Source organism: Physeter macrocephalus, chromosome 14 (assembly GCF_002837175.3).
Source record: "Physeter macrocephalus isolate SW-GA chromosome 14, ASM283717v5, whole genome shotgun sequence".
NCBI classification, from domain to species: Eukaryota; Metazoa; Chordata; class Mammalia; order Artiodactyla; family Physeteridae; genus Physeter; species Physeter macrocephalus.
The window spans coordinates 131401931-131412574 of record NC_041227.1 but is presented as its reverse complement, the minus strand read 5'-3'; the positions used below and the strand labels follow the sequence as shown (position 1 = coordinate 131412574).

The 10644-nt window shown below is 45.1% G+C and overlaps 2 protein-coding genes across 9 annotated transcripts in view; one reads left to right on the top strand and one right to left on the bottom strand.

Annotated features, from left to right (window-relative positions):
* Positions 1-10644, top strand: part of ARSG (arylsulfatase G) — a 121469-nt gene that overhangs the window by 9102 nt on the left and 101723 nt on the right. The window lies entirely within an intron of this gene.
* The window catches only part of SLC16A6 (solute carrier family 16 member 6), a 21816-nt gene continuing 14249 nt past the window's right edge, over positions 3078-10644 (bottom strand). For 4 of the 5 annotated variants that reach the window (XM_007102225.4, XM_007102226.4, XM_028498566.2 and 1 more), the window contains 2 exons: positions 9718-10533; positions 3078-8508 (listed from right to left, as the gene is read on the bottom strand). In XM_007102225.4, the coding sequence (XP_007102287.1) occupies positions 8258-8508; positions 9718-10533 (1067 nt within the window). In that variant the 3' untranslated portion in view covers positions 3078-8257. Of the gene's footprint in view, positions 8509-9488; positions 10534-10644 lie in introns of those variants that run through there. The other variant, XM_028498567.2, reaches the window with a different exon arrangement.

Genomic DNA, 10644 nt, shown 5'->3' with positions numbered 1-10644 from the left:
CTGTTCCACAGGCTGCAGGATTGTAGTTCCTCTTGCTTCTGCTGTCTGTGCTCTGGTGGATGAGGCTATCTAAGAGGCTTGTGGAAATTTCCTGATGGGGGGGCCTGGTGGTGGGTAGAGCTGTCTGTTGCTCTGGTGGGCAGAGCTCAGTAAAACTTTAATCCACTTGTCTGCTGATGGGTGGGGCTGGGTTCTCTCCCTGTTGGTTGTTTGGCCTGAGGCGACCCAACACTGGAGCCTACCCAGGCTCTTTGGTGGGGCTAATGGAGGACTCTGGGAGGGCTCACGGCAAGGAGTACTTCCCAGAACTTCTGCTGCCAGTGTCCTTGTCCTCATGGTGAGACACAGCCACCCCCCGCATCTACGGGAGACCCTCCAACACTAGCAGGTGGTTCTGGTTCAGCCTCCTATGGGGTCACTGCTCCTTCCCCTGGGTCCCGATGCGCACACTGCTTTGTGTGTGACCTCCAAGAGTGGAGTCTCTGTTTCCCCCAGTCCTGCCAAAGTCCTGCAATCAAATTCCGCTAGCCTTCAAAGTCTGATTCTGTAGGAATTCCTCCTCCCATTGCCAGACCCCCAGGTTGGGAAGCCTGACGTGTGGCTCAGAACCTTCACTCCAGTGGGTGGATTTCTGTGGTATAAGTGTTTTCCAGTTTGTGAGTCACCCACCCAGCAGTTATGGGATTTGGTTATATTGTGATAGCACCCCTCCTACCGTCTCATTGTGGCTTCTCCTTTGTCTTTGCATGTGAGGTATCTTTTTTGGTGAGTTCCAGTGTCTTCCTGTCGATGATTGTTCAGCAGTTAGTTGTGATTCCGGTGTTCTCGAAAGAGGGAGTGAGAGCATGTCCTTCTACTCTGCCATCTTGAACCAATCTCTGGGTCTTGTTTTTGTATCCACTCAGCCAGTCTGTGTCTTTTGGCAGGAGCATTTAATCCATTTACATTTAAGGTAATTATCGATATGTATGTTCCTATTACCATTTTCTTAATTGTTTCGAGTTTGTTATTGTAAGTCTTTTCCTTCTCTTGTGTTTCCTGCCTAGAGCAGTTCCTTTAGCATTTGTTGTAAAGCTGGTTTGGTGGTCCTGAATTCTCTTAGCTTTTGCTTGTCTGTAAAGGTTTTAATTTCTCTGTGGAATCTCAAGGAGATCTTTGCTGGGTAGAGTAATCCCGGTTGTAGGTTTTTCCCTTTCATCACTTTAAATATGTCCTGCCACTCCCTTCTGGCTTGCAGAGTTTCTGCTGAAAGATCAGCTGTTAACCTTATGGGGATTCCCTTGTATGTTATTTGTTGTTTTTCCCTTGCTGCTTTTAATATTTTTTCTTTGTATTTAATTTTTGATAGTTTGATTAATATGTGTCTTGGTGTGTTTCTCCTTGGATTTATCCTGTATGGGACTCTCTGTGCTTCCTGGACTTGATTATTTCCTTTCCTATATTATGGAAGTTTTCAACTATAATCTCTTCAAATATTTTCTCAGTCCCTTTCTTTTTCTCTTCTTCTTCTGGGACCCCTATAATTCGAATGTTGGTGCGTTTAATGTTGTCCCAGAGGTCTCTGAGACTGTCCTCAGTTCTTTTCATTCTTTTTTCTTTATTCTGCTCTGCAGTAGTTATTTCCACTATTTTACCTTCCAGGTCACTTATCCGTCCTTCTGCCTCAGTTATTCTGCTACTGAGCCCATCTAGAGTATTTTTCATTTCATTTATTGTGTTGCTCATCGTTGCTTGCTTCCTCTTTATTTCTATTTTATGTTCCAGGTCACTTATCTGTTCTTCTGTCTCAGTTATTCTGCTACTGATTACTTCTAGAGAATTTTTAATTTCATTTATTTTGTTGTTCATCATTGGTTGTTTGCTCTTTTGTTCTTCTAGTCCTTGTTAAACGTTTATTTTATTTTCTCCATTCTATTCCCAAGATTTTGGATCATCTTTACTATCATTACTCTGAATTATTTTTCAGGTAGCCTGCCTATTTCCTCTTCATTTGTTTGGTCTGGTTGGTTTTTACCTTGCTTCTTCATCTGCTGTGTGTTTTTCTGACTTCTCATTTTGCTTATCTTCGTTGAGTGGAGCTGGGTCTTAGCGTTGAGATGGAGATGTCTGGGAGAGCTTTTGCTGTTTGATATTACGTGGCGCCGGGAGGTCTCCGGTGGACCAGTGTCCTGAACTCTGCTCTCCCGCCTCAGAGGCTCAGGCCTGACACCCGGCCGGAGCACCACGACCCTGTCAGCCACACGGCTCAGAAGAAAAGGGGAGAAAGAAAGAAAAAAATAAATAAATAAAATAAAGTTATTAAAATTAAAAAATTAAAAAATTATTAAAAATTAAAAAGTAATAAAAGAAAGAAGAGAGCAACCAAACCAAAAAACAAATCCACCAATGATAAGAAGCACTAAAAACTATACTAAAAAAAAACAAAACTAAAAACGGACAGACAGAACCCTAGGACAAATGGTAAAAGCAAAGCTATACAGACAAAATCACACAAAGAAGCATACATATACACACTCACAAAAAGAGAAAAAGGAAAAAAAATATAAATATTTAAAAAAAGGAAGAGCGTAACCAAATCAATAAAGCTACCAATGATAATAAGCTCTAAATACTAAACTAAGATAAACATAAAACCAGAAACAAATTAGACGCAGAAAGCAAACCCCAAGTCTACAGTTGCCCCCAAAGTCCACCGCCTCAATTTGGGATGATTCGTTGTCTATTCAGGTGTTCCACAGATGCAGGTACATCACGTTGATTGTGGAGATTTAATCCACTGCTCCTAAGGGTGCTGGGAGAGATTTCCCTTTCTCTTCTTTGTTCGTACAGCTCCTGGGGTCCAGCTTTGGATTCATCCACTGCTCCTAAGGGTGCTGGGAGAGATTTCCCTTTCTCTTCTTTGTTCGTACAGCTCCTGGGGTTCAGCTTTGGATTTGGCCTCTCCTCTGCGTGTAGGTCGCCTGAGGGCGTCTGTTCTTCGCTCAGACAGGACGGGGTTAAAGGAGCAGCTGTTTAGGGGGCTCTGGCTCACTCAGGCCGGGGGGAGGGAGGGGTACAGAATGCGGGGCGAGCCTGGGACCAGTAGGTTTTGAGCACGGTGCTTTCAGGCCGTCCAGCTGATTCATAGAAGCACCAGACTCTTGAGTGTAATCGTAAATAGGTACCATTTTTTTTGTTTGCTCTTGAAAAAGTCAGTGAAAAATGAGGCACTCATTAACTCATCCATTTAGCAGTATTTTTGGAGCATCACCTACAATGTGCCAGGCCCTGCTCAAAGCCTTGGGGATATAGCGGTGAACAGAAAACTGCTATGCCTTAATGATCATAAGTGAGTAAACAGTACTTTTTTTGTTTGTTTGTTTGTTTGTTTGTTTGTTTTTTGGTATGCGGGCCTCCCTCTGTTGTGGCCTCTCCCGTCGCGGAGCACAGGCTCCGGACGTGCAGGCTCAGCGGCCATGGCTCACGGGCCCAGCCGCTCCGCGGCATGTGGGATCCTCCCGGACCGGGGCGCGAACCCGGTTCCCCTGCATCGGCAGGCGGACGCGCAACCACTGCGCCACCAGGGAAGCCCAAACAGTACTTTTATAACATCAGAGTAAAGGGGTAGAAACCAGTGCTGTTTTGGATAGGATATTCAGGCATGCCTCCTCAGGGGAGGGACTTTTGCGGGGGGACCAGATTGGAGGCTCATGTCATGTGCACATCTCAGGGAAGCAGGACCAGGCAAAGGGACCACAGATGCCAAGGCCTGAGGCGTGTGATTTCAAGGAACAATAATAAAGCCGGTGCAGTAAGAGCCGGGCAGAAAGTAGTAGTCTTGGGCATGTGGTCGTGTACGACTCATGCTTTAAAAGGATTGTTGCAAGGCTTCTGTCTGGAAAACGAAGGCCAGGGTGGGCTGGGGTGCATGTGTGGCGAGAGCGGAAGTGGGCAAACCTGCTGGAAGACGATTGCAGTGATCGAGCGAAGATGACAGACAGTGCCTCGGATCCAGGCTGCTGGCGGAGTTGGCAGAGGCAGTCAGGTTATGGATACATTTAGAAAGCAGAGCCAGTAGGATGTGGGGAGGAGGATCAAGGCTTCTGCTGAGGACAGGTTAAGGTGGCACTACTGCTCTCACACAGTCGGGAGATCCGCAGTGAAGTCGGGACTTAGCAAGAGAGTCCCCAGCGTAGAGGAGGTAAAGTTTGGGTCGAATTCTAGGGGAGTAAGTTGCTAGGATGGTTAGCGTGCTTGTTCTCTGGCTGAGTTGCCGGAAAGGTAGATAAATATTATAAATTAACGGCCACAATTAGTTATTTTTTTCCCGTAACCTTGGGTGAGCTATATTTTAAAAGCCTGTATAGATAAAGTGTTCTGGGGTATCAGTTTTGCTGTCCCATTTCCCCTCTAGGAGATCCATAGTCACTGTGGTCATTGTGATTTGGCCGTGAGAGTTTTTCGTACGTGAAAAACGAAGTTTTGCAAGTTCCTGACCTCGGCACTTTTCTTGTTCAGCACCCTCAGGCGGTCATGACAGACACTGAACACCAGGGGGAGCTAGTTTCCTTACTTATGCGACAGAGTCTGGCCCACCTGTTGGAGCCTGTAGGCCTCCCGTGTATTAACCATAAACCTGAAACCCAGGACCGCTTCTCTTTTTGCAGTGCGATGTATACTTATAGGAGTGATCTTTTAGCGTGTACCATGTCTGAATTGTCTTTAAATTGGTCGTTTTAATTAATGTTCATAACCATTTAAAATTTTAAGGGCAGTGGCTTTCTAAACTCTAGGCGTATTAGTGAACCCCATATCTGGGAGCTTTTAAAAATAAGGATTCATGGGACTTCTTTGGTGGCCTAGTGGTTAGGATGCGGCGCTATCACTGCGGTGGGCTGGGCTCATTCCTGGTCGGGGAACTGGATCCCGCAAGCTGCGCGGTGCGTTGCGGCCAAGAAGAGAAAAAAAGAAAAAGAAAGGATTCATGATCATTTCTGATTTATAATATTTGAGAAGTACAGAAATCTAAATGTAATAAATACCTCAAGTGACTTGAATGGATGACCCGGCCACGGAACTCTGAGTTAGAATCTATATTTTATCACCAGGTATTGAGCTAAAGGAAAGGTAAATAAATGTACAAAAGCTACCCTACACATTATTGGAGTCGAAAATTGATAACCTGGTTAAAAAGCTTGGAAACATTGTATCTGTTAAGAATGCATTTGTCTTAAAAGAACACATGATCTTATCTCATTTTTACAACTGGAATGATTTTATTTTGGGAAGGGAAGTGGTCTACATTTGTAGTGAAATTATTTCGTCAGTAACCTGGAAGCCAAATCTCTTTAATCACAGGCAGTGAAACCTGATAATGTGCTAGCAGCTGTTTGATCTTTCCTATCTCTGGCACCTGTGATCTAAGGATCACTTTGACCACGACGATCCTTCCCCATCAGTCAGGACAGCTAGTTTACAGTTTTGCTACTGGTGGTACCTGTCCGATCAGTGTCCCAGGTGCGTGGAGCAGGCCCACAGGCCAAATCCAGTTCACTGCCGAGTTTTCTTGACCGCCTGCAAACTAATGATTTTTACATTTTTACGTGGCTGAAAAAAATCAACAATATTTCATAGTGTGAGAATTTTATGGAATTCAAATTTCAGTATCCATAAATAAACTTTTATTGAGACAGCCTTGCTCATTCATTTACATTTTGTCTATGGCTGTTTGCGCCCTGCAGAGGCAGAGCTGAATAGTTGTGACCAAGCCTGTGTGGCCCGCAAAGCCTTAAATAGTTACTATCTGGACCTTTACAGAAGAAGTTTTTGCAGAGCCCTGGCATGGAAAGTCCATGCTGTTTACTTACAGGTTAGAGCAGTTCCTGGACGTGTTCTGTAACCATGTATGGTTAGTCTTAACTATGTTCACTTATTACTTTTGATAGGCTGAGCTATCTCTCTGTGGCCACCAGGATATCATTTCCTTCATTTATTTATTTTTTAATTTTTTGCCATGCTGTGTGGCATGTGGGATCTTAGTTCCCCAACCAGAGATCGAACCCGTGCCCCACTGCATTGGGAGTGTGGAGTCTTAACCATTGGACCACCAGGGAAGTCCCCATTCATTTATTTTGCATTTATGAAATAATGATGTTCAACTAGCATGTCTTGGAAACGTTTATGCGTCTCTAGTGCAGTTAAAAGATTTTGCACAAAAGCTTTTAAAAACGTTATTTGACATGAATCTTCCTTGAGTTTTTATAACTTTAGCTGGATCCACCAGTGAACGCCAAGGAGTCAAGAAAAAACCGAATCACTCTCTTTAAATAAAAAAGCCATACATTTATTGCAAATCTAGAAGTACCAGAATGTCACAGAATACAGAACAAATCAGCAATCCTGTTTTCATTTCTGCCAAACATTTAAAACCTTGATTACTGACATACTGAAATTGGCATACATTTTTTTCCCATGCAATTAACAGAATGGACGTCTTAAGCAGATCGCTCTGAAACCAGATATAAATATTAAATTGTATTGAACATTCATAGTAAAAAATGCTGTAAAGTGCTGAAGTCATGAAGTCTGCAAAAGTGCCACAAGCTCCAAGTCCTTCTCTGGTAGTGACAGAGATTTGCTACATCCACCTTGTTCTAGGTGTGTCTGTTTTTGACAGACACATTGTCATTTCCTCCCCAGCCCCTCCCCAGAGTTTTACAGATTGTCCTATTTCTATGGCTGATCAAACACTATACAAAAACGTAGCAGGTGGTGATGAACTATGCCACTTTCATTTCAGTGCAGAGAAATATTCAAGCTTGTGTGTACCTGTAACCAAACTAGGCTTGTTATATTTTTTTCCCCCTGAGTTGTCATAAATTAACAGCAAACGAATAAAGATGGAGCAGCGGTACTGACCATCACCTGTAGAGTGAGATTCAGGACATTATGAGTACGTAGCCAACCTGTTACCCTCATACTTGCCCTTTTACAGAAAAATGTGCACATGAGAAATACTATACATGTAACTCCAAAAAAAAAACCAGTGACCAGTTAACCCGATAACTCTGGTAGCATAGAGCAATCACGGTTTATATGATATAACTCATGATGGTAAAATAAATGTCTCTGCTAGCCCACGTGAAATACAGAAATGCTTCAACGGTGAGATTAAAAAAAAATCAGAAATGCTTCAACAATTCAATGAAATAGGATTCTGATCAAAGAAGATCCTCAAGTATTCTTAGGTGATGAAACAAATCACTTAAAAAAGCTATAAGGCGATTTGCTACTCATCCTTGGCCCCCCTTTAAATGACGCACGTTGTCTTTAATCAAACTGAAGAATCCTTACAACTTGGCCTTTTACGAGAGTCACTTTACAAGTTAAGAAGTATTCTTTGAGGCATGTAAAGGATTGCAGAAAGGGGGTAAAAATTCTGCTTATGTCTCAGATTTTCTTTCTTTTGATTACTTTATTCATTCTAGAATAACTTAATAATAAATAGTGGTTTAAATTAAAGACACTATAATCACATATTTCTGAACAATTAAAAGCAATAGGAAACACATTTTTGAACGCTGTGCCGTGTATTCTGTATTGAAATACTTCTGGTAGTGACTGGCCATAAAAAGAAGTGGTCATCTTCACATTTATGAAGTTCAAGTTACATATATTTTTAAAATTTCCGTTTACTAGCCAAATGTTTGGTCTCAAACTGTACTTTATTTCCATGAGCTATGTGGAAAATTCAGAGGCTCTACTTTGTTAATGGAAACCTCAGTATTTTTCAAAGGGTTTTAAACAATTTGTTCATATTTCTGAAAATGAGAAATGTTTTAAATGCTGTAAGTTGTTTTTTTTTTTTTTTTTTTTTTTGGAATGGCCAATTTCATTTCAGTGGCCTCGGCCAGATGTCCTTTTCCAAGATAGCAGTGTATCACATGTGAGAGCTCTTAAAACCACTTGGCCAATTCATGTCACTCTTTAAAACGGGAATGCGAACCCGAGAGTCCTGTGCATCTTCGTGTTGCTACTGAATACAGCCAGGTTGAGGTACGGAAAGGGTGTTCGGTGGCTTTTGTTTTGGCTTAAAAAACAAGCGAAAAGGAAAACTTACAAGGAAAAAAAGAAGGATGTTGGTAGTGGTGTTCACGCATACATTCCCTTTAGAGTGTAGTCTGGAAAGCGGGTGGGTGGTCCACATCCCTGCTGCCCTGGGTCCCCTGTCCCCCACCCTCTCCAGCCCCCAGGGAGGCTGGTGTGAATGACAAGCGTGTCACACGGGCTCCGTTTTCATAGGAGCTCTGTGCTCAGCCTTCCCCAGGTCCATTTCAAGAAAGTCTTCTGGGATGTCTTGTAACGCTTTCCCACGGTGACTCTCGGCCTTCCCTTCCCCGGCTCGGGGTGGGCGGCACAGCCCGCTTTTACAGGGTCTCACGAGGGCGAGGCACACGGCGGCCACAAGCATCCCAGCCGCACAGGAGTAGAAGGCTCTGCTGTAGATCTTGCTCTGGTCCACCAGCAGCCCTGCGGGAGTGTCACACGTTAGCCACGAAGAACCCCCCCACCCCCACCCCGGCTCCCCCAGGCTCAGCCACTTCTCAGGCTCTTTGCCTGCCTTGTTTTGTCTGGGTTTCTTTGTTTGTTTGTTTTTAAGAAAAAAGCACGTGGAAGGTAGGAGTCTTTTCTAGACGGGAGAGACGATGTAGACAAACATACAGCCTACTTAGCACCTGAGAAAATTCTGTCACTCAGGTGTTCTTTGTGGGCTGACCTGTCCTAGCTGACAATCTAAAACTGGGGAACGGTGAGATAGATGCCCACTCCTTTGGAAAGCTGACATCCTCTCCTAAGAGGAGAGAGCTCTTTTATTTTCACTCGAGTTCACTTCAGGTATCTTTTCACATGGGGTAAGATTTCGAATCACAATAACCTCAAGGACTTATTTCAGGGCTAAGATGGAAAACAAACGCATGTCCTTCCTACAGGGAAATATTCTGTAGTGATTAGCGAAGTTCTCTGCAGAGTGCTGCTCTAGGTTCAGTTCCCTAAAACCCCTCCCCAGAAGGGAAGCTGGCTTACAGAAGACCCTTAGTTCTGTTATCCCAAAAGTCAAAGGGTAATGAGGTCGGAAATCCAAGCGTTTCTCACCCCCGCCCACCCAGCGAGCATTTTTCAAGGCCAACTGGTAGAAAAAGCCCAGGCAGCTTGGGCAGCAGACCCAGGTTCTAATCCTGACTTGGTCCCTGATTTACCATTGGGCTGTAGGCTGACATTCTCTGGCTTTCACTTTCCTCATATTTAAGTCAAGAGAGGTGGCTCGGGTAACCTCTATCCCGACAGCTCTATAATTCTCTGCAAGTATAAAAACCAATAGTTTTTCTTTTCCATTCGACTCGAATAGGAAGCTGGCACGATTAATTAAAGGACAGTATTCTACAGGTGGAACCTAAACTGTGACACAGATGAACTCATCTATGAAACAGAAACAGACTCACAGACTTGTGGTTGAGAGAACAGACTGGTGGTGGCCAGGGGGGAGGGGGAGGGGGGAGGGATGGAGTGGGAGTTCTTGGTGAGCAGGTGCAAACTATTAGATACGGGAGGGATGAACAACAAGCTCCTACTGCAGAGCACAGGGGACTAGATTCAGTCTCCTGGGACAGACTATCACGGAAAAGTAAAATATTGTAAAAGGAGAGCAGACAAGGGTTTTACTTTGTGACTTTAACTGACCTGCAAGGGGCGGTCCGGCCAGCCCCGCGATGCTCTGGAAGAAGACGTAGACGCCAGCCGCTGAAGACATCTTCTCGATTCCCACAACGTCGTCCTCAGCGAGCAGCGGGATGTGGGTCCCCGCCACCGTCCCAACCATAACCCCGGAAAATACGCTACAGGACATGAGACCCCAGAAGTCAGTGGCAAAAGTGAAGGCAAACAGGGACACGGTCAGTAAGACGACACAGATGAGCTCGATGTAGATCTTGCGGATGGGCTCTCTGTTCAGGACCAGCCCAGCCCCGACCCTCCCGAACACTTCTGCGATTGCCATCGCTGATAATAAGAAAGCAGCGCGGTCCCGGTCCAGGCCCAGACTGAGGCCCAAGGGAATGATGTACAAGGACGGGGCGAAGAACCCCAGGGTGACGAAGAGACCAAAAAACGCGTAGCAGATAAAACTTCTCTCTTTCAGCACGGAGAAGTCCAGCAGCGGGGCCTTCTGGCAGCCGGGCTTGGAGCCGGGCTGGCCCAGGGTCTGCTGCAGGCCGGCCTTGGGCTCGAGCTCCACGGCCGCGTGACCAGGCACGTTTTTAGGTGAGGTAGTAACTTCTACTCCTGAGTCGATGGAATCCATCGAGGTGCGGGTTTTCTCGTTCTCAAGCATGTATTGCACTTCTTTCCGATTTTCGTGGGTGGTGGATTTGGGGGTCCCGGGTCCTCTGATGATGATAGGTCTGAGCAGTGCCCCGCAGACCACGAGGTTGAGCTGCAGGAGACCCACGAAGAGGAGGCTGTACCTCCAGCCGATGGTCTCCTTCAGGGCCGTGATGGCTTGGGTGGACGGGAGCGAAGGAGGAAGAAAAGCCAAGGTCAGAAACGAACTCAAGAACTGGGTGGGGGGCTTCCCTGGTGGCGCAGTGGTTGAGAGTCCGCCTGCCGATG